The sequence below is a fragment of the Thalassophryne amazonica genome, chromosome 15 (assembly GCF_902500255.1).
Source record: "Thalassophryne amazonica chromosome 15, fThaAma1.1, whole genome shotgun sequence".
Classification (NCBI taxonomy): Eukaryota; Metazoa; Chordata; class Actinopteri; order Batrachoidiformes; family Batrachoididae; genus Thalassophryne; species Thalassophryne amazonica.
Genome location: NC_047117.1, coordinates 62,040,381 through 62,064,967, shown reverse-complemented (window position 1 = coordinate 62,064,967; position 24,587 = coordinate 62,040,381). Strand labels below are relative to the sequence as shown.

General features: G+C 39.9%; 1 protein-coding gene across 3 annotated transcripts in view; it reads left to right on the top strand.

The window, feature by feature from the left end:
• The window catches only part of pik3r5 (phosphoinositide-3-kinase, regulatory subunit 5), a 103,618-nt gene extending 85,026 nt beyond the window's left edge, over positions 1 to 18,592 (top strand). For 2 of the 3 annotated variants that reach the window (XM_034188480.1, XM_034188481.1), the window contains 11 exons: positions 1,204 to 1,372; positions 2,690 to 2,758; positions 3,975 to 4,846; positions 6,243 to 6,368; positions 6,634 to 6,765; positions 6,847 to 6,940; positions 7,310 to 7,386; positions 12,837 to 12,930; positions 14,255 to 14,337; positions 14,791 to 14,906; positions 18,182 to 18,592. In XM_034188480.1, the coding sequence (XP_034044371.1) occupies positions 1,204 to 1,372; positions 2,690 to 2,758; positions 3,975 to 4,846; positions 6,243 to 6,368; positions 6,634 to 6,765; positions 6,847 to 6,940; positions 7,310 to 7,386; positions 12,837 to 12,930; positions 14,255 to 14,337; positions 14,791 to 14,906; positions 18,182 to 18,332 (1,983 nt within the window). In that variant the 3' untranslated portion in view covers positions 18,333 to 18,592. The remainder of the gene's footprint in view (positions 1 to 1,203; positions 1,373 to 2,689; positions 2,759 to 3,974; positions 4,847 to 6,242; positions 6,369 to 6,633; positions 6,766 to 6,846; positions 6,941 to 7,309; positions 7,387 to 12,836; positions 12,931 to 14,254; positions 14,338 to 14,790; positions 14,907 to 18,181) is intronic. The other variant, XM_034188482.1, reaches the window with a different exon arrangement.
• Positions 18,593 to 24,587: the final 5,995 nt, after the last annotated feature.

Here is a 24,587-nt window from a genome sequence, read left to right as displayed (position 1 = left end):
ACTCGTGTGCTTGGGGTCATTGTCTTGTTGAAACACCCATTTCAAGGGCATGTCCTCTTCAGCATAAGGCAACATGACCTCTTCAAGTATTTTGACATATCCAAACTGATCTATGATACCTGGTATGCGATATATAGACCCAACACCATAGTAGGAGAAACATGTCCATATCATGATGCTTGCACCACCATGTGGCTTGAATTCAGAGTTTGGGGGTCGTCTCACAAACTGTCTGCAGCCCTTGGACCCAAAAACAACAATTTTACTCTCATCAGTCCACAGAATATTCCTCCATTTCTCTTTAAGCCAGTTGATGTGTTCTTTGGCAAATTGTAACCTCTTCTGCACGTCTTTTATTTAACAGAGGGACTTTGCGGGGGATTCTTGCAAATAAATTAGCTTCACACAGGCATCTTCTAACTGTCACAGCAATTACAGGTTTCTCCAGACTGTCTTTGATCATCCTGGAGCTGATCAATGGCTGAGCCTTTGCCATGGTTATTTTTCTATCCATTTTGATGGTTGTTTTCCGTTTTCTTCCACACGCCTCTGGTTTTTTTGTCCATTTTAAAGCATTGGAGATCATTGTAGATGAACAGCCTATAATTTTTTGCACCTGCGTATAAGTTTTCCCCTCTCCAATCAGCTTTTTAATCAAACTACACTGTTCTTCTGAACAATGTCTTGAACGTCCCATTTTCCTCAGGCTTTCAAAAAGAAAAGCATGTTCAACAGGTGCTGGCATCATCCTTTAATAGGGGACACCTGATTCACACCTGTTTGTTCCACAAAATTGACGAACTCACTGACTGAATGCCACACTATTATTGTGAACACCCCCTTTTCTATTTTTTTTTTTACTAATAGCCCAATTTCATAGCCTTAAGAGTGTGCATATCATGAATGCTTGGTCTTGTTGGATTTGTGAGAATCTACTGAATCTACTGGTACCTTGTTTCCCATGTAACAATAAGAAATATACTCAAAACCTGGATTAATCTTTTTAGTCACATAACACTACTATTATTCTGAACACTACTGTAGGTTGAAGAGGATTTGCAAATCATTTCATTGTTTTAATTTACAATTTACACAATGACCCAGCTTTATTGGAATTGGGGTTGTATTTCCTGCCTCGTCATAGAGAGACTTCAGGCAGTATACTGTACCTTTACTGTAGCACATCATGAATTCTCTTCTCAGGGAAAAAGTACAAGCGAACTGTGCAAGATCTTCTCCACGGTGAGTGACATCTTAGAGACAGCCGCTACCATGAGTGACCCACTGAAAGGGCGCCGTCATGTGATCCAGAGGCTGGAGGGACTGAGGGAGACGATGGACATACCAGCATCCACTGGAAGGAAGTCTCATGGTAGGAGGGCAGGTCTTGTGAACTTGGATACATAATATGAGGGCTGTCCATAAAGTATAGGTCCTTTTTATTTTTTTCAAAAACTATATGGATTTCATTCATATGTTTTTACGTCAGACATGCTTGAACCCTCGTGCGCATGCGTGAGTTTTTCCACGCCTGTCGGTGACGTCATTCGCCTGTGAGCACTCCTTGTGGGAGGAGTCGTCCAGCCCCTCGTCGGAATTCCTTTGTCTGAGAAGTTGCTGAGAGACTGGCGCTTTGTTTGATCAAAATTTTTCTAAACCTGTGAGACACATCGAAGTGGACACGGTTCGAAAAATTAAGCTGGTTTTCGGTGAAAATTTTAACGGCTGATGAGAGATTTTGAGGTGATACTGTCGTTTTAAGGACTTCCCACGGAGTGAGACGTCGTGCAGCACTCCCAGACACCGTCGTCAGCCTGTTTCAAGCTGAAAACCTCCTTGTGGGAGTGCTCACAGGCGGCACAGGAAAAACACGTCCGTGTTGATAACCATTTGTAAAATCCAGGCGGCTTTTGATGGCTTTCAGTGGAGTGAGTATATGAAAAATTGTTTAACAGCTGGACATGTTCCAACTTGTCCTTAAGGCTTCCAACGGAGGTGTTTTTCCTGTGGCAGAGCGTCGCGGCGGCTGCGAGCCGACGCTGCAATCCGCCCGCATGTCTTTCATTAAAAAAAATCTCCTTTAACAGTGGAATATTCGGATAAAATGCTGAAACCGACTTCTTCTGAAACTTCTCTGTTCTCTCACGACGTCCTGGATCAATAGAGCCTGAAATGTGGAGGTTTTCAGCTTGAAACAGGCTGACGACGGCACCTGAGAGCGCTGCATGACGTCTCGCTCCGTGGGAAGTCCTTAAAGCGACAGTATCACCTCAAAATCTCTCATCAGCCGTTAAAATTTTCACCGAAAACCAGCTTAATTTTTCGAACCGTGTCCACTTCGATGTGTCTCACAGGTTTAGAAAAAATTTTGATCAAACAAAGCGCCAGTCTCTCAGCAACTTCTCAGACAAAAGAATTCCGACGAGGGGCTGGACGACTCCTCCCACAAGGAGTGCTCACAGGCGAATGAGGTCACCGACAGGCATGGAAAAACTCACGCATGCGCACGAGGGTTCAAGCATGTCTGACGTAAAAACATATGAATGAAATCCATATAGTTTTTGAAAAAAATAAAAAGGACCTATACTTTATGGACAGCCCTCGTATGTGTACTTCCAATAGATCCCGCACCGATAAACTCTTAATTTACACTTCTTTTGGGTGTTGTTTTTTTTTTTGTGCATCTCAGGAATGCTGCAGACATTACCAGTGCCCACAGCCAAGTGTTACATGTTTCACTGGGAAAAAGATAACTTTGGTAAAGTATTCAGCTTAATGATACTGACTGATTGAGATTTAAACTGAAGGACTGGCCTTTGTCCTGGTGATCAACTCTGAATTCAGATGTACCATTTAGTGACAAGTAGTATAGTTCATTTACCAGTAGTTCCATTCATTTCTGGAATCGACTTGATGTCTATGAACTTGACCCAGTGAAAATCTGACATGTTGAGTAAAAAATGAAATTAATCTATCCTGTAATCTTTTTTAAAAAAAAATTAGATGGAAATAAATTAGATATTGTAACTGATGGAATCACATAGTGATTGATAAAATAAATGTGGTCAAAGAAAACTTAGTGTCAAAGATTTTAGCCCATGTGTATGTAAGCCTGTGTCAGACAGCAAGTGCATATAGGTTATGCTGGCACATGTAGGATTACATAACCAAACATTGTGCTCTTATGCATAAATAGTTCCAGCAGCCGTAGATATAATGACATGGGTGTTGATGTGCACTGTAGTGTTATCAAAATTCTAGTTTGCCTAAAAGGTGATGGGAAATTATACATATCAGTTACTTCCTGTTTTGTCTGTGCTACTTAGCGACTTTGACAGTATTGATGTTCTCACTCTCCTTGTTAATACAGTACAGTGGGGAGGTGATGGTCTATTGGTTACGTTTTGGGCTTTAGACCAGAGGATCTTTGGTTCAAAACCCAGCCAGACCAGAAAAATCACTAAGGGCACCTGGGCAATGTCTTGGTGTGTAGTGAGTGCCTTGCATGGCAGCACCCTGACATCGGTGTGTGAATGGGTGAATGTGAGGCATAATTGTAAAGCACTTTGAGCTTCTGATGCAGAAGGAAAAGCGCTATATAAATGCAGTCCATTTGCAGTAGCTTGGGGTCTGCTTATGAATTTTTAGTTTTTCAGAATGATTGAAGGTTTTCATCAGATTTCCAAAGAATTTGGTGGAATGTCCCGTCTTTGGCAGAAGAATAGTATTCTTTGGCTTGATATCCAGATGTGGTTTCTGTAGTGACAAAACTGATCTTGAGGAAACCAGTCAGTCAGACTCTCTGGTACATTCTCTTACAGTATATTCAAACAGGGGCCACGTAACAGAAAAATTATTTTATTAATTCCAGGGCACAGTTTAAGGATTGTGCCAGATTGGTGGATTTATGCACTTAAAGAGTACTTTTATCGATGTTTAGCTTGATGTATATTTGTCTGATGTGTATACTGCAGATGTTCTGAACACACTTTTGGAACATGACCATGATGAGCTGACAATTAATGGACAGCTTGAGGAGGAACACGATAAAGAGGAGGAACGTGAAGTTGATTTGGACCCAATAGATAAAGAAGAGGAGGAACATGAAGTCGATTTGGGCCCAATATCTATCATGCCAAGCAACTTTGAGGGCAACTATCGGGCATCCACCTTCTCCACCATCTCCTCCTCCTCTACAGCCTCAAAAGACTCCATGTTCTCGACTCTGTCTGTGACTTCAGAATCCTATGCTCCATCAATCATCTCCTTAGTTTCTGGCACTGATAGTGACTTTGAAGATCCCGATGATTGCGGCTCTCTAATATTGGAGAGATGCTCACCGAAGTCAGTTACCAAAGCTTCAGCTCGGCTCAGCCAACACTTTCACCGACTCTTCAATAAACCTATACACCCTCGCTTACTGTCACGAGCCCAAAGCTTAGGCAACACAGAATCAAAAGACCTGTTGTTGGTGAGAGACAGGCGCTCCAATTCACTGCCCCAACAGGTCCAGTCACGTAGCCTGGAGCCCCTATTTGATCCAAAGACTCAGACTCTCAGACATATCTGTTTCAGAAGGAGGCCTATTCTGAGCAGTGATGAGGAAAGCAAGAACATAACGCTGAGGGTGGTGGTGTTCGGAGCAGATCACGTAGCAGGGAAAGTGGCCCGGGCTTACAGTGACCTGAGGAGGAAGGAGGGCACATGTCCACTCCTCAGCAGAGCTTTTAATCTTCGGTTCTACTTTGTACCGGTGAAGAGAGACCCAGCAGCAGGTCCAGGATATCTCAGGTCTCCTAGTCCTGTGGCCTCACCCGGAACGCCCAAAGCAGCAGCCATAAGTAATGTAAGTTGAACAAAAAAAACAAACAAAACAAAAACACAACTTAGATTATATTTGATGGAAAGTTAGTTGTGTTGGTTTGGTTTTAAGAATGTTTGTTTTGCTTTTCTTGGACAGTTTGAAGTTTGGTTATTACTTTTCTTTTGCTTGATAAATGAGTAAAGGGTAGGCGTAACAAGCCGTGGTAGAGTTACATTAACCAATTAATCAATCATTAATTGGGAGTTCTTTTGATTGTTTATAATCTTTTTGAGACTAAATTTTCTGGTTTCAACTTCTTAAATCTGATTTCTTTTTTAACCTTATTTTTTGACTGAATATCTTTCAGTTGTGGACATTTCACCATTTTCTAATATTTTATGGACAAAACAATGAATTGATTAATCCAGAAAATAATCTTTAGCTAAATCCAGAATAAAAATTGTTGAAAATTGTTAGTTATAAAACTGTAAAATAGGTCACATATTTTTACTTCCTGTGTATTTTTTTTGTGTGTAGTTTATTCCATGATATTCTCTCTCTCTCTCTCCTCTTCAATCTCTCTCACTCTCTCTCCCTCTCCATCTCTCTCTCTCTCCTCTCGCTCTCTCTCTCCTCTCTCTCTCCCTCTCCTCTCTCTCCTCTCTCTCTTCTCCCCTCTCTCCCCCCCCCCCCCCCCCCCCCCACTGTATAGATTACTTTAAAATTTTTGGCACGTCACATCCATTATATTTGGGGTTTTCTTTAAATATGAAAAACAAATTTTCTTACTGCCAAACATTTGAATACAATGTTTAAAGTAATTGAATTTGAAGTTTTAACTTACCAGTAATGTGTAATTTACTGGTAAGTTAACCAAAGGATTATCAGTGATCAGAAAATAATAGAGTAAGTGGAAAAAAAATAATTTGATTAATTGAAAAATTGCCAATTGTCACTCGAGGAGGAGGTTCGAGTCGAGCCGCTGCTCCTCCCGTCGAAAGGAGTCAGTTGAGGTGGCTCAGGCATCTTTTCCGGATGCCCCCTGGATGCCTCGCTGGAGAGGTGTTCCGGGCACGTACCACTGGGAGGAGGCCCCGGGGAAGACCCAGGACACGCTGGAGGGACTACATCTCTCGGCTGGCTTGGGAACGCCTTGGGGTTCCCCCGGAGGAGCTGGAGGAGGTGTGTGTGGATCGGGAGGTCTGGGCGGCTTTGCTTGAGCTGCTGCCCCCCGCGACCCGACTCCGGATAAAGCGGAAGAAAATGGATGGATGGATGGATGGATGAATCATTGCAGAAATAATTAATTTCACCCCTAGTGGTGGCATTGGTCTTTCACGTTTTGGTTGGAAGTCTGAACTAGTATTGTTTGTTGCATCTCTGACCTAGTAAAAGCCACGTTGGTGATTTATTATGAATGAACTTCCCTGTTTTGCAGGACCTAAACCTCTCGGGCACAGAAGACAGCACTAATGATATCGCCCACCTCCTGGGTATGTTGGACCCTTGGTACGAGAGAAACACCCTCAGCCTTCTTAACCTGCCTGCCAATGTTGTCTGCCAGGTACAGCTAATCTTCACATTTAATTTAAAATAAACATTTCTGACCTCCAGTGTAGCTCAACATTCAACATATAGTGTTGTAATTATTCAGAACTCCTCAAGAAAACTATCACATTTATCGCTGTTACAAGTTCTAATAAATACATCTTTCTTTCCCAGTACTGAAACCATTTATATTTAGTATATTTAGTCAGTATGGTATATTATTGATCTGTTGAGTTGTTTTTAGAAGCAGTGTGTGTAATTTGTGTTTTGCTGTTCTGCAGCAAACATCAAAGACTGAGTCAGAGTCATATGACAGTTCGTATGAGCAGCGCCTGCCAATCCTGGCTGACTTGGTCCTTTACTACTGCCGTTACGCCGCCCGGCCGGCTCTGATCCAGCTCTACCAAGCTGAGGTCAGACAGTTGTTGAATGTGCTGCTTCTCTCTTGTCTTGACCTGTTTTCTGGAGAGTGACTGATGATCTTGGTGTTGTAGTTGACTTTGGCTGGTGGAGAAAGGAGGACTGAGGTGTTCGTCCACTCCATGGAGCTGGGGCACACTGCAGGAACACGAGCCATCAAGGCTATGGGTTGGTCCAGCATATTGTCCGTGACACAATAAATACAATTACCCACATTTTCCAAGCAGTGAATTACCTCATCAGTTATTGTGAGGTGGAGACGGACAAAATTTACGATTGAGGAACATCTGCTATTTCTGTGTCATGATCAGCTTTAGTTCTGTGTTTCTAGTTTCATGTGTTGACACCATTTGCACTTCTGAATATTAATTTCCTCTGAGAAGTCAAATAGAAGGAAACAAGTTTTACAAGATTTTATTTCCAGTACGTGACTATGGTATGCTACCTGTTTTCCAGTAAAAATGGATTGCTCTACTAGTGCTCTGATCTTTGTCACTAATGCGTCTGTCTGGATAATGTGTCTGTCTTTTTCTACAGGAGCTGCCAGTAAACGATTCGGCATTGACGGTGATCGAGAAGCGATGCCTCTAATATTGGAGGTTGTGTACAACAGGGTATGATACCATTTCATTTGTCTGTATTTTAATTATGAAGTTTGTCCTATATTACGTCCTCCAGAGATGTTGTGATTTTGTCTGTTAACCCAAAGTTAGTTTCTGGATACTTCTCAACCCACTTTTGATAGTCATTTTAATGTCTGTGCCAAAGATGTGCGCACACACACACACATTACGATAGTTAGAACATTTCTGTACCATGAAGCTGACCAAGCAGCCTCGGTGGCTGTCACTTTTAAATATAACATTTAGAATTTAATATGGACTCCTTAACTGTTCAGCAGAGGCCACTGTTCACCAGCTGACAGCACAGCCGTGGAGTCTTTCTTTTCATACAGACTCCAAGTTATTGACTGACTCACTCACTCACTCATCTCCATTTTTTTCTGTCCAAAAGAAGAAGTCAGATGTAGTTCTTCCTGTGTTTCCTCTGTGCATTTGGCATCGGTTCACTCTCATTCACCACTAAAACTGATCTCCTGATTCTGGAAACACTCTTAGATGGATTAAACATCACAGCAAACAATGTGACTGCAGTTTTTCCCCCTAATACACGTATTTTAGGTAATATTTGAGTACAAAATGCCATGTGACTATGGCAGAATCATGTTGGGAAGTAAAGTTGAGCACAGGAGGATAACAATAATTCAAATGAGGGCATGAATTTGGGGAGCAAATATATTATACAAATAATGAAAAACATTTTGAATAAATAATCACAAAAACAATAAGGTTTAAGTAAAATAAATATCTGGTGTGATTAGTATTTACCATTAAAGCTGAATTCTTTTGAGTGACTTGTGTTGGTTGTAAAAAAAAAATAAAAATAAAATAAATGATATTCAGAAACTAAATATTTAAAAAATATTCATATTTTAAAAAAACACTAGGGTGTTTGATACTGTACACAGCACTGTGTTTAATGTAGATATATCGGCCGGCCGATATAAGCCTTTTTCAAAGTACTCACTATCGGCCGAAATTTTGCCAATAGAACGCTGATAATTTCTCATAAACAGAACAGTTACTGAAATAATGTTTGTCGGCAATGTAAAATGTCCTTGCACCATTTGTCCAGTAGATGGAGCTCTGACTCCATTCAACTGAAAGCTGCTTACACCCCTGCTTAAATGTATTCATCACCGGCCCCCGTAGTTCGCTGTCACACTGCACTGATCGGCTGACAAAAGCATACAAGTAAGTTTATAATGATCTATATCCTTATCCTGAACCTATATCTAAGTTGCAGCAACAAGAGGTACAAGATCAGATGTATTTCACAACTCTTTTTAAGGATATGTCTTTGCTAATTTCACAAAGGTTTAATTCTTGATTGCATTTTTTGAACTTGAAAATTCTTCTCTGTTATAAAGTTAATCAATATGAGGACAAAGCTTCAGCTTTTAGCTCATACCTTTTTTGTTAAGGGTCCAAAAAAGAACATTTTATTCATTAAAAAAAAACAACAACAATAATATCGGCTGATTTATCGGCTATCAGCAAATGAGCCGATTTTATCGATTATCTGCATTTTATTCATCCAAATATCGTTATCGGCATCGGCCTAAAAAAATCTATATCGGTCGGGCTCTAGTTTAATGTATGTTTGTGTATGTATACAATGTGTGTGTATATACAGTCTATGGTGTGCGTGTGCACGTGTGCAATGTTCCACATTGATTAGAGTGTGTCTAAATGTGAAACTATGTTGTTGAACTTTTGAGAACACAGATACTTTGTGTCTGTCCACATGAACCCCACCGGCACCCTCACATGTATTCCATTATATACTTATATTACTTCTTTCAAGAGTGTTTCAATTGTCAGTGAGTAATTTTGTGGCTGAAGAAAACGGTTTATGGCTTAGAAAGTAGTTGTCAGTTATGTAACTTGTATTGTACTTTACATTTTGGCTGCAGGCGTCAGACTAACCAGCGTGGTTCTTTAGAGCCCCTTCACACATAGTAAAAATAAGTACAAATCAGGGCGAATCACAGTGAAACAGCTCATATAAGCGAACCAGGACAACATCGAGCTGACGTCGGGAGGGATACGTGGTCGGGTAGGCGTGAATGATCCACTGTGAAGGTTTTGTGCACAAAATACATGCCACCCGCGGGATTCGAAGCTGCAGCTTACAAAAGCTCTGCTTAACAGACAGAAACTTTACCACTGGGCTACCATCGCTGTCCTATAAAAGATATGTAAAATGCCTGAAATCAACAAGGAGATAAACATATTTAAAAAAAAAAAAAAAACCTAAAACCACACACCTTAAAACAACACCACATTTTGTTGAATCCCTCTTATCGAGTGAACAAGTATGAACCATCTGTTCCTCTGTAGATGACCCATGGTCACAGACGTACAGTCATGATATAACATGAATGGAGCAGTATTCTCTTATCATGTCCACATCTGCTGGCTGGTGTGCCCAGCCTGAGGACAGACACCATGTCATGTGGAACAGAGCTCACATGTGTGACGTGACATTCAGATCGTCTGCTGCGTGTTATGATCTGATGGTCCATTTCACCTGGGGCAGCAAACAAAGGGGAGGTGATGGTCCAGTGGTTAAGGAGTTGGGCTTTAGACCAGAAGATCCTCGGTTAAAATCCCAGGCTGACTGGAAAATGTGAGGGGGTGAATGTGAGGCATTCTTTGTAAAGCGCTTTGAGCATCTGATGCCGATGGAAAAGTGCTATAAAATGCAGTCCATTTAACACATGCGCGATTCACATGCATTGCACACTCGGGGCACTTAGACAAATTTCACAGCCAGCTCGAAAGCCCCTGCTCACTATTTTCATGCTAATAGCGCGACTGACCATACATTTTCTAAGTGCCAAGCAGCGGTGTTAAATATTTGTGTGTGTCACCAGGAATTTGGCCAACACTTGCAGCGAGAGGGATCAAATGGGCTCTCACAGGGCACACTCTGTCTTTCAGCCTTTGGCGTGTGCAAATAGCTGTAGCGACAGGTGTACGAGGCGTTGGAGGCAGCTCCGATTTTACACAACTTGCATACGATTCCTGCTTCGCGCGCAATTTGGTCACATTCATACTATGTGTGAAGGGGCCCTTAAATACATTCTAGCTTATTGCAAAATTACTAATAGGAACCTGCAGCTCATGTGTTGATGGCTCTTGTGATATGAGAGACTAAAAGATGTGATGTCTTTAACAGTTCATGTTTGCATTCTTCTGCTCATTGATGTTTTATTCTTACTGTAACAAACAAATTGTTAGGATTCTGTGCATGTAAAGTTGTATTTTCCAATCGGAAAACCAAACAAAGCCAGGCTTTCCTCTTTCTTATTCATATTTGTTATATATCATTCAGTTGTTTCTGTTTTAATAAGGCTTGGCACATAGGTTGTTATCTTTGCTAAGGAGGTAATGTTTCACTGCCTTTTAACTGTTAGCAGGATAACTCAAAAAGTATTGAATGGATTTCAATTAAATTTGGTGATCAGGTAGATAATGCTCTGGGAAATACGTGATTCAATTTCGGAAGTCGTCTGGAAGAATGTTCAAAATGTTGTGAGAGGATGTTAATGAAATTTGGTAATCAGATAAATAATGTCCTAAAAAAGAGGGATTTTCTGCAACATACAACCCCTGGCAAAAATTATGGAATCACTGGCCTCGGAGGATGTTCATTCAGTTGTAATTTTGTAGAAAAAAAGCAGATCACAGACATGACACAAAACTAAAGTAATTTCAAATGGCAACTTTCTGGCTTTAAGAAACACTATAAGAAATCAGGAAAAAAATTGTGGCAGTCAGTAACGGTTACTTTTTTAGACCAAGCAGAGGGAAAAAAATATGGACTCACTCAATTCTGAGGAATAAATTATGGAATCACCCTGTAAATTTTCATCCCCAAAACTAACACCTGCATCAAATCAGATCTGCTCGTTAGTCTGCATCTAAAAATGGGTGATCACATTGGAGAGCTGTTGCACCAAGTGGACTGACATGAATCATGGCTCCAACACGAGAGATGTCAATTGAAACAAAGGAGAGGATTATCAAACTCTTAAAAGAGGGTAAATCATCATGCAATGTTCAAAAGATGTTGGTTGTTCACAGTCAGCTGTGTCTAAACTCTGGACCAAATACAAACAACATGGGAAGGTTGTTAAAGGCAAACATACTGGTAGACCAAGGAAGACATCAAAGCGTCAAGACAGAAAACTTAAAGCAATATGTCTCAAAAATCGAAAATGCACAACAAAACAAATGAGGAACGAATGGGAGGAAACTGGAGTCAACATCTGTGACCGAACTGTAAGAAACCGCCTAAAGGAAATGGGATTTACATACAGAAAAGCTAAACGAAAGGCATCATTAACACCTAAACAGAAAAAAACAAGGTTACAGTGGGCTAAGGAAAAGCAATCATGGACTGTGGATGACTGGATGAAAGTCATATTCAGTGATGAATCTTGAATCTCGAATGCACTGGGCAAGGTGATGATGCTGGAACTTTTCTTTGGTGCCGTTCCATTGAGATTTATAAAGATGACTGCCTGAAGAGAACATGTACATTTCCACAGTCATTGATGATATGGGGCTGCATGTCAGGTAAAGGCACTGGGGAGATGGCTGTCATTACATCATCAATAAATGCACAAGTTTACGTTGATATTTTGAACACTTTTCTTATCCCATCAATTGAAAGGATGTTTGGGGATGATGAAATCATTTTTCAAGATGATAATGCATCTTGCCATAGAGCAAAAACTGTGAAAACATTCCTTGCAAAAAGACACATAGGGTCAATGTCATGGCCTGCAAATAGTCCGGATCTTAATTCAACTTAAAATCTTTGGTGGAAGTTGAAGAAAATGGTCCATGACAAGGCTCCAACCTGCAAAGCTGATCTGGCAACGGCAATCAGAGAAAGTTGGAGCCAGATTGATGAAGAGTACTGTTTGTCACTCATTAAGTCCATGCCTCAGAGACTGCAAGCTGTTATAAAAGCCAGAGGTGGTGCAACAAAATACTAGTGATGTGTTGGAGCGTTCTTTTATTTTTCATGATTCCATAATTTTTTTCCTCAGAATTGAGTGATTCCATATTTTTTCCCTCTGCTTGGTCTAAAAAAAGTAACCGTTATTGACTGCCACAATTTTTTTTCCTGATTTCTTATAATGTTTCTTAAAGCCAGAAAGTTGCCATTTGAAATGACTTTAGTTTTATGTCATGTCTGTGATCTGCTTTTTTTCTACAAAATTAAACAACTGAATGAACATCCTGCGAGGCCGGTGATTCCATAATTTTTGCCAGGGGTTGTACTTTGTATTGCAGATCCAGAAGAGGTGTGCACTCTCTGAGTGCCTTCTGGTTAAATATTGGGACCAGTAATGTATTTTCTTATTTTTTTTATGATTGTGCTTATGCAATGAAAATAACCACTTCACTATTCTTGTCTCAATCAGGTGGTGATTAGCGGGAGAAGCCAATGGAAGAGAGAAACGAAAGTCTGCACTTCAATAAATTTAACCAAAGCATGCAAGAATCCTGAGGAACTGGGTATGCAAATTAAAAAATATTCAAATTTGTTTAGTTCCCACTGGAGAAACATATTAGACACTTCCTGTAGGGCCTGATTTACTAAAGGTTTGTGTATGTAAAAATGTGTGCAAACACCATTGCAGTTGTAAATACAACTGCATGCTGACTTGCTCAGAATATACAATAAGAATAATTTTGTCAAATGCACACAATTGCATGTATTGTCCATTTAGTGTGTTTGCCTTAATGCAATTTGGGGTTTGTCCACCCGAGAGCACAACATTCTGGGAGGGAACATGCAAATATGTGATGTTTGCACACACAACAGGATTTATCAAGGACAGAAGAAAATGTCGCAGGTGCTGACAGCATCTGTATTTTGAATTCTTGGTGTTAACGTATTGCTCTTAAAAGACTGATGTTTCAGAATACTGTACCAGCATAGAGCCCACACAGCATTAAAAAAAAATCCATTGCGAATGTTGGTCATATACTTTATTTCATGTTTATTTCTTTAAGGGTAAATGTCTCCATGTGGAACAGGTACACCAAATCAGATGCCCATATCAGTCTGTGTGGGACATCATGGCTCTGTGCACAGGACACAAAGCACTGGAACATGCTCATGTGCTGGCTATTACGACGACGACAACAACAACAAAAGAAACAAGAACAAACACTTTCCTACTTCAGACAATTAATTCTTGTTTCATTCCATGGCATTTTAGTAAACTGCTGAATAATTACGCCGTGTCCTGCCCGTGGAATGGACACAGACAGCTGTGCGCACCGGCAGAACGCAGTGTAATTATTCACCAGTTTGCTAAAATGCCACAGATAGAACAAGAATTAAATGTCTGAAGTAGAATTTTTTTTTTTTAATTGCCAGCACTTGAACAGGCTCAGTGACGTGGCAGAGTTTGTGAGTGATAAAGCCACATTCATTTTGTGCTCGTGGCCATTAACAGTTGCAAAATCGGCATTCACGTACTGCTGTCTGTGTCACATTACCACCCGCTATCAGCTGCGTGTTTACGCTCCATAAAGCACCTGCAAAATTGCCTTCAGCCCAAGATGCAAAAGTTTGGATTGTCTGTGCACTTTAGCACTTGTTATCTGGGACGTTAGTGAAGCAGGCCCTTGGAGATTCGACGTCACTGTAATAATTATACACAACAGGCATATTTGCATTTCTGATTTTACACTTATTTAAATGAAACGGTTAATGTTGTTGCAGTTTGAAATTATTCACTAAGCGTTGTTTACTCTGGATGTTCCTCAACATTTTCTTTTTGAGACAGGCATGTGCAGATGGTGTTTAATTCAAATAAATTTCCCTTAGACTCAAAAATGGAGTACCTGCAGCTCGCGATGACTGAGGTCCTGAAGAGACAAAACTGTAAAAGCAAGAAGGGCTACAATCAGGTGAGCCGCATACGACATCAGTGTGTCTCAGTGGTTTTTTTTAGGCTTGGGAAAAAAAAAAAACGTCTTCAGCAGATGTGCATGTATGCTTTCACAGTTTATAAATGAAGATGCAGATCTGAATATATGAGAGCATCTCGAAAGTGAGCGCTTGATGGAACAAAAAGCCACAAGAAAGGACAGACTCGCACCAGTTTCACATTTGCTCAGCACTTTAGATTTGGGGGTTTGGTTTGTCAACACACATCGCAGAAAACACAGTGCTCACTGTAGACCGCAAAGACATAAACATTAAAAACATCTCAGCCCAAATCAAATCAGATTTAACAGTTCTTATTGTGATAAGCTTTGTTAGTTTTGCACAGGCCTTCTGCTATTCTGCCAAGTTTGTCTTTTATTCACACAGTTTTCATGAATTACACTTTATTTTTGTTGTGTTCAACTCATGTGCAGCAGCTGAGTCTAACAGAAGTGAAAGTGGACAAGGTGCAGGTCAGCGGTGCCGGGAACACAACGTTTGCTGTGTGTCTCGACCAGGATGAGAAGAAGATCCTGCAGAGTGTCACCAGGTGAGGACAAAAGAATGTGAAGAGCTGTTTGACAAAAAACAATGAACTCCTCATGGAAGCAGAGAGTTCCTGCTAAAGCTGGACTGAATGGACAAAACATGGAAATTACCATATTTGAATATGTTGACCTCAATTTTTTTGTTTCAAAAATAATTGGACATTTGGCAGCTCAAATGTTTCTACAACTAGAGGAACTCAACTCCAGACCCACAGACATGCCTTTGTCAGTGCATAAACCTGTTTGGGCCAAACTTGGTGGAATGATTGAATGTCAGCCAAAGACCAAAGTGATTTGATTTTGAAAAAATAAAATAAAAAGTTCACTGGTAAGGTCAGAGGCCGGGATCAAGTCTTTGACCCATTTATTATATATCAGGGATATTTAGAATGGCTGTTTTGTAGAACTGGTAAAAGCTACACTTGTTTTTATGAAATTCTGATATACATCCTCCATCCATCCATTTTATAAAGCTGCTTATTCAAGTTAAGGGTCACAGGGGAGGCAGGGCCTATCTTAGCGGTCATTGAGGGAGAGACAGTGTGCACCTTGAGCAAGCCGCCAGTCTGTCCCAGGGCTGGCACGTGTCTTCACATTCCTAGTCATTCCTACGTGCAATTTCACCAGTTCACTTAACCTGCGTGTCTTTGAAAGTGAGAGGAAGCTGCAAGCATGTGGGGAACATGCAAAGTCCACACGGAAAGGACCAAGTCAAACGGATTTGGGACCTTCTCGCTGTGAGGCGATGATGCTAACCACTGAGTCACCGCACGGCCCGAAAGACTAAGATGAGTTCTTATATCACACCTCTGCTGGTCGTATGATCTTGAAAACTCAAATTCATTCAGAATGAGTATTGTGAGGACTGAATTACATCTATGGTTGCTGTTAATAATGAATATGAAGTGACATATCACTGTTTTAGTTATCAGATAACTTTGGACCTTGGAGCCTCAAACTCATTTAGAATGTGTATTTTGAGGAATTAGCTGAAGATGCACTTAATGGTTCCTGTTAAATGTGATCTGAAAGTTTGCATATTACCTATCTGTTGGTGTATTTGGCGGTATGACTTTTTGAGATTGGTGACCTGATAAGGACAGATTACTTTAGAAAGCTGTTTCAAGGACCCGTTCAAGATACACCCCTGGTGCTATTAAACACTATAAAGGGGGATGTTAAAAGGCATTAAAAATGAGGAGTGTTAAAAGAATTATTTTAGATTGGATGTATGCCTTTGGGTTACCTTGAAAGGTACCTACTTGCCTTAACAGTTGGTAACCAATATGAATTCTGATGGAAGGTTGTGGGTTAGTCACTATTGTTCAAATTGTTCAAATGTAAAGGCCTCACAAAACTACATATTATGGTACCACTGGTCAAAAAGAATTAGAACAATGTGGATTGAACATTTTAAAAGTCTATACAGTGAAATAAAGTTAAACCAAAAGCAGAATAATATAAGGGCAAAACTTGCAATCAGTTATTAAGGATAGCTAAAACCCTCTTGATTACCCCATTTCAGCAGAGGAATTGGCACAAAAGTTAAAATCACTATAAAACCAAAAAAGGCATGCTGTCCCAAAAACATCAGAGCTGAAATGTTGAAACACAGCACCCCCACATTAGAGAAAGGTGTATTGAAACTGTTCAGTCATTCTTAGTTCTGGCTGTTTTCCTGATACCAGGACTCAAGGGATTACTACCCAAATTGAGAAAAGTGAGACAAATTGGATCCTCATAATTAAAGAGGTATCTGAGTCCAACAGTAATCTGGGAGAGGTATGCAGCAGCAAGATTCACACCTTCGAGAATGCAATATCCTGAGCAAATGTTACATTAGATTTTTTTTTAAAAATCATCATAACAGACCACATTTACCCCCTACAGACCCTAATCAATGAACATCTAAAAGACCAAAAATAAATAAATATGGAATGAAGTTGTTTGTTGTAGACTTTAAAAAAGAATTTGACTCAATTTGGCATGATGGATGATAGTTCACACTTTTGCCAAGTGGTGTAGGGGTTGAAATCTTGAATATAGCACATGAACGTGTCATTATGGCACCTATTAAAAAAAAAAAAAAAAAAAATCACAATGTCAGTCTGGTACAAAATATTTGGTAGTGTAATCCATCTTATTCCGCTATATGAAAGTGAGGTCTGGGGTCCACTCAGTATGCAGGACTACACGAAGTGGGACAAGCATCCATCTAAAGTCCTACATGCAAAATTCTGCTGATCTATCGTGAAAGTCCATTGGAAAACACCCAGTAATGCATGTAGGACAGAATCATGTCATTACCCACTGGCTTTACCATTTCAAAAAAGAATATTGCTATTCTAGATGCATGTAGACAACAGTCCCAGAACACTCTCTAATTTGAAAGCCCTGAAGACCCAGGAGGTGAACCTGGGCCAGTTGGTGCTGAAGGTCACTAACACAATTCCACAACCTCTTCAATACCAAGCTCAGTCCAACAATGTTTCCCAAACAACAGAGTCAATGAAATCATCAGTCAAGCAAAAGAACACTATTTGGAACACTGGACAAACCAAACTACCACCGAAAGCAGAAGGAATATGTATCTGATCCTAAAAAAAGGATACGAACTAGCAGAGAGTATCTCATGCAGAGGCAAATCCTGACCAAGTACAGGCCCGGTGACCACAACCTGGCAGGGGAAACAGGTCGGCACAAAAAAAAACCTAGCTGCCATGGGAACACAGAATACTATATTGAACACTGTCAGGGCAGAGGAGGGTGGACACAGAGGAGCACTTTCTTCTATACTGTGCAAAATATGATCACTTAAGACAGTCTTTCGCCCTTAAATTCCATAACACCTATCCCAAGTTTTGGAGATATTGCCGACCACAACAAATTAGTACTACTGTTGCAATTACTACTCTCAACACATTTCTGTATTCACATCAACACACTCACATTGCTGTGTTTTATTGTATTCTTCTTTTACTGGCCTTGGTTTTATTTATGCATTCATTCATTCATTTTTTTTTTTTACTTTTGTCATTGCTTTGGCAACAACTGTACTCAAGCAGTCATGCTAATAACCACCTTTGATTTTGAATTAATTTCCATGAGTCCAGTCAAACATGTAAAGTGCAGATGTTATGCTCGCTGAGTATACCTTTCAAATTTCTTCATGTATTCCCAACATTAGTTATCTCGGGGGCCAAACACAATTAAAAAGCAGTACCCTCCGGCCTGTTGCTGTGCAACTAATCCATGCATGTTGCTCTGCCTCATTTAGGTGTGAGATATCGGTCTGCTATAAACCTGATAACTCCACTGACTGGCAGCTCAGAAAATCCCAGATGTCTGCCCAAATTCAGCCTCTACACCCGACCTTCTGCTCCCTCCTCTGCCTGCCCATTGTCACTTTCAGTGGAGCTCTTCCATGAGAAGCCTGATCGACCATCCCGGTGGACTTGAAGGACAGTGCACTTATTTGAAAAATATAGTGTTTCAGCAGAGCAAAAATGGACACATTTTTTGTGTTGTTTCCTCTGATGTCTTGATGGTGCAATATAAGTTCTTCTTATGTTGGTTGCCACTAATGTAAAGGAGTGTTTCACATGGGAAATCATGCTAACTGGATTGTTTTCAGTAATAACGCACTCAAAAGGACCAGCAAAGTTCTAATCTTCATCCACTTGTCTCTAAAACAAGCGTTTGACATTTATTTTGAAATCAGAATAATTCATGGAGTTGCACTTCCTCTTTGCTTGCTGGTGAATCTTTACGATTTGACCCAAACTGGTGGAACACCTTTTTTTTAATCTTGTTCCCATGGTGAGAGGAAAATGACTAAAACCACTGATTTTGGAGCATTTAAATGACTAAGAACTTGACCTAAAAGGACGTCTGTCCACTGTACTGGAATCAAAGGTTCTGTTAGGTATTGGACTTTGTTAGAATACTGGCACTATAGATTTATGCAGCATGTAAATATTTGTTTATAAGATACAGAGTTGAATGTCACACCATCATTTTTGTATATGTATATTATGACGGATTTTATGAAGTCCTTCTTTTAACTTGAATTCAAAGTGTGACATTCAGGGTCTCTTTCCATTTGTCTTTTGCTGATTTGCTGTAACACCATCTGACCTGAATTGGGAATTTTAGCTTTTTCTGCAGGTTTACTGGTTGAAAAAATATTGCAGCAGTTATGGAATTCTACTGAGAACAAAAACATTTTAAAAAACCTTTTTTTTTTAGCATTTGTGGGATAACAGGGTGTAAAGTGATCTCTGAGATGGTGCAAGATTTCTGCTTGCACAAATACCAACTGATAACTGAAAGAGCCCATTTTCTAGTTGGGTCTTAGAAATTGGTGGGACTGGAAATGGTAGCACCTATTTGTCACTGGGTAATGATCATGTAGCTTGTGCATCGATCAGATTTTGTCTTTACACAAATTTGTGAAACATTGTTTTTCAACAAACAATATTCATTTGTTACTATGGTGCTAAAATATATCCAGAATCATCTCTTTTCAGTTGTTTTTTTTTTTTGTTGTTTTTTTTTTTTTTGCACTTTGCATTTGCGCAAACCTATGGCATTTTGACATTTTTTTTTACATACTGGTCGCTGCACTGTTTAGCAATTGATGTCATTGGAACACTTATGCATTTCATAAAATGAAAATGGAAAAACGTACATTGATCAGAAAACATCTGGCACTATTATTTCCCCAATAATTTTTCTCAGATGAATTTAAATTTGTAGTGTAATTTTAACAAGTTTATGTGTCTTCTATTCACTGGATATGATGTAAAAATATCACACTTTAATATAAATTAAAATATGTTTCTACTGCTGGTGACTGTTTAATGTTCAGATTTACCTTTATGCAGTAATATTTATGCGCATACTAATTATATATATGTTACATCATCCCTACATGAAGCCTAAAATTCTATTATTTTCATCATCATCAGTGGTTCAACAGAAAATCAAAAATATAAATGACATTAATATCCAGAATGAAATGATATTTTTAATTAAAAATAATCATCAAACTAAACTCCAAATGTCATTTTCAAATTTTAATAGAAGCCAATATAAGTGTAAAATAATACAGTATCATGATTATCAGTAAAACTTGGTAATCATAATTTTTTTTAAATAAATCACAGGAGACCACCCAAAATAAATTATAATTTTTACCTCAATGAAATTATTTATAAAAGGTGAAAAGTGGTCATACATTTAACTTATTTATTACTGTATATTACAAATATTGAGGTTTTAAAGATCAGACTTAGTCATTTATTGTATCTTAATGTTTTAATTTTGGTTTTATGTGTATCATTTTTATTAATTACTGTATTTAATATTTTGGTGTCTTATTGTTCTTATTCCATTTGATATTGTGAATAATCTTTTATGTATGGTTTGAAACTGCTATACAAATAAAATATATTATTTAATTTAATTAATTTAATTTAATAAATTAAATTGATTACATTTAGAATTATGGTTATGATTGGTGTGGTGGCCAAGCAGTTAAATGCACTTGTTTGCAGTGTGGAAGGTTCCTGGTTCAAGGCCACCGCTGCCCATTCTCTATGTAATGTGAAGTTGCATCAGAAAGACCATCCGCTGTAAAATCTGTGCCAAATCAACATGCAGATCCACCTCGGGTCTGCTCTGGCGACCCGGAGTGAAACAAGTACATACAACCCTGCACTGTGATTTGAGATTCCCTTCACTACTTTGCAGTGCAGCTGAGAAATTTTAGAATCATCTCAATCCACATATCCTATCCACTCTTTAATTGCAATTTCCATTCCCATTTTGTATATTTCATCAGAATCAGAATTGACTGTATTGCCAAGTAAGTTCTCACAAGGAATTTTATCTGGTGTCTTTAGTGCAGAATCAACAATAAAAAGGGAAAAAAAAAATACTTCTGTAAGAAGTAATAGTTGCATAATCAACAATAAAAAGAAAAGGAAAAAATATTTATGTAAGAAATAAAGGAGTCAAGTAGACATTAAGCAAATAAGCAAAACTGTTCACTGTCATATAAATATAGTGGAAAGGGGCTGTGCAAAGGTATGTAGATGTATGAGGTCTATTAGAAAAGTATCCGACATTATTTTTTTCAAAAACCATATGGATTTGAATCACGTGTGATTGCGTCAGACAAGCTTGAACCCTCGTGCACATGCGTGAGTTTTTCCACGCCTGTCGGTTGCGTCATTCGCCTGTGAGCAGGCTTTGAGTGAGGAGTGGTCCACCCCCTCGGCGGATTTTCATTGTCAGGAAATGGCGGAATGATTTGGGCTTTTTTTCCATCAGAATTTTTTCAGAAAATGTTAGACACTGGCAGCTGGAAACCATTAGAAAAATTTATCTGGCTTTTGGTGAAGATTTTACGGGCTTTACAGAGAATGAGTGTTACTACAGCTTTAAAGACAGCTTTAAGGACGCTTGGCGCGCCACGCTCCTTGCCACCATCAAGAGCCACAAACCACCGGATCATTTCTAAACGGATGGCTCTGTGGATCCGAGACCGTCGTGTGCACTTTCTCTGGTTATCACAAGAGCTGGACATCAGCCATTTTCCGGCAGATTTCACTTTTAACAAGAGATTTTGTCATGGAAAGCCGAGCGGAGGCTTCGCGCATCACGACCGATTTGCTGATGGAGCGAGACAAAGGAACACCTCCGTTTTGGTCTCACAGGACGCCTTTGAGATGGTGTTCAGACAGCTGTCGTGGTTTTTCCATCGAGTGATTATCCGAGAAATTGTGGATGTGCCTGGACATGCCAGAACATGTCCCGTGAGGCTTCATCACTGCGTTGCTTTGCACCATGTGGCACCGCCGCGACGCGCGGAATTCCTCCGCACGTCTGTCTCAATGTGCCGGAAAAGTGCTAATGTCCACATCTTTTCACAATTCCTGTGCTAGTCAGACGACGTCCCGGATAAAACACAGCATCCAGTTTGGAAATGAACGGCACATTCCACTGTTACAGGAGTTTTTGTCATGGAAAGAGGAGCGGAGGCTTCGCGCGTCGCGGCGGTGCCGCATTGTGCACAGCAACGCAGTGATGAAAGGGGGAAAATCCTGAACATGCCAGACGCACCGAGGTAGATTTATTTCCAAATATAAACTCCACACGATCAAACCCCCTAGCACATGTGCGTGTGTGATCATCGGCTGCTGCTCCGCCTTTAGTTCTCACATGATTGTGGCACGTAAAGTCCATTAACTCCTGGAAATAATGTATTCTGACTTTTTCCAGTGTAACAAATCCTTCTCCGTGTCAAGCAGTCTGTTAAAAACAGCGTCATGGAGATGTCCCCACGTCCATGCACACAGCTTCAGTAAACCAGCATCCATACAAACAGTGCATCACCACACTTTAGGTTCCAAAATCCGACATTCTGAAAAAGTTAAGAGTTTTGGGGTGAAGTGTGTCATTTCCTGTCTGTAAATCCTCTGTGAATCTGGGCCATCACTTTCAAACGAAAGCTCAGAAACTTTGTTTACGGAAGGAGCAGGTTCATTTCCCTCTGTCTGTCAGTCATTGGGATGTTTCTGCTCATTCTAAAATGTGAATTGCAGAGAATTGCCGAGTGAGGACGTTTCCGGAAATACACCTGCTAACGCTCAGAGAGAGAGGAATAAAATACATCAGTGCTCACTAATTATTAGCACTGTGCGGAGAGAGACTTACAGTAGAGGTGTGTGATACCAGGAATTTTGGTATTGATCCGATACCAAGTAAATACAGACCCAGTATCGCCAGTATCAATACCGATACGTTTTCATATTTAAGCTTCATAGATCCAAAGGATCCAATAGACCTAGGATAGAATTTCGCCAAACATTGTACGTGACAATAAAATACTTTATCACAATCAACATTTTTGTTTAAAAAGATATCACTCAACACAACTTAAAACAAAATCTCCTGAGGTAGAGGGCTGACAAACCACAATACAAGGGTGCACTGCTCCGTGTTGTGTGACACAGTGCAGCGCTGCTCTTACAGAGAGCAGACTTTGATGAATCTGATATCTAATATTATCAATATTAGGATCGATCCGCCCTCCTCTAACTTCCAGTCATGAGAACTTTTATGTTGTCTTGCTATCTGGGACATTAAAAAACATGCAACATGTCCTTTAACCTGGGTTTGGGTGTTTATTAAATCATATTTTTCGGGACTGCATGATGGTTCTCCTGATAGTTTACTTTGTTGTGGACATTTAAAAGTTATGAGCAGCGTATTTTCTCAGTATTATTTCTCAGTGCATTAAGTGCACAGCCAATCTGCTCTGTGTCAGCCTGATCCTGTCAGATCTCAGAAGCTAAGCAGTGCAGGATCTGGTTAGTACTTGGATGGGAGACCTCTTTGGAACACCAGCGGCTGTGTGTGTTTCTCCAGGTTACACCGGAGTTGCATTAGGAAGGGCATCCGGCGTAAAACTTGTGCCAAATGCCAATGCGGATCTCGCTGTATCCACTGTGGTGAACCCGAACAAGACGGGAGCAGCTGAATGGACAACAACAACATTTCTCAGTGCATTAAGTGGACCGAACAGGTGAAGGTACTGACAACTGGTAAAAGCGCCAACACCATTAGCATACAATATTAAATCTGATGAGAATTTGTCTCTGTTGCACACAGAAGAGTGCAAGTGCAAGAGTGCAGATCATCTTAGATGATCTGCTAGGACATTTTATTGCACAGCAAGCCGTATTATTCTAGGTGTTTGGAATAAAATGCTCCAAAATGACACAGTCTCCACTACTAGCTGCATTGAGCAGACAGTCACAGGCATCAGTCGTTGCCACTCAAAGTGGCCAAGCCCCCAGATTTATAGAACGCTATTGTTTAAAATGTCTTAAACTAAGAAGTTCTAAAAAACACTCACTCCCCGTACAGTTGTCATGTAGGAGGAAACTATCTATGGAGAACAAAACAGTTTTTTTTGTACCAGCCTGTAAATGTGTATTTCTGCTCTAAATGTGGACATTTTAGCATGGAGTCCTATGGGAAAGTGCTCTGTTCTGGAGCCAGCCTCAGGTGGCCAGTCAAGGAACTACACTTCCCCATAGGCCTCATTTCACATGGTCTCAGGTTTCCACTTGGTATTACTTGCGGAAGTGGGCCACACATTCCCCCACTCATCTTCATTTTTGCCGTCTAAACTACACTGTTGGCACCACAGCAAATGAGTCACTTGGACGCTTTTTATTTTTAAATACTTTAAGCTCTTTAAATGTGAAAAAAAACTTTTGACAGCTCATTTTACGTTAGAGCAGTTGAAACCAGTTGCCTTCAATCTAAATTTATAAATATAAATAAATAACATACACACAAAAATGTAAAACACTCGTTTCAACTGTGGTCCTCAATAATAATAATAATAATAATATAATAATGACAGTAATTTAAATGATTGCACATTCTGATTGGCTGCCAGCATGTGTTTTCTTGTCATGCCATTGGTCGGTTACAGCAGTGGGCGGTGCTGTGTGTCAGACTCACTGTGCCGCCGAAAAAAAAAAAAAATGGTACAGCGCACGAAAGGAACTGCGTGTGACACTTTACGACAGGTACGTTACTGTAACTATTAAATAACGTGATTTTATTTGTGTCGAGTAAGTTAATGCATTTTATAACCGCTG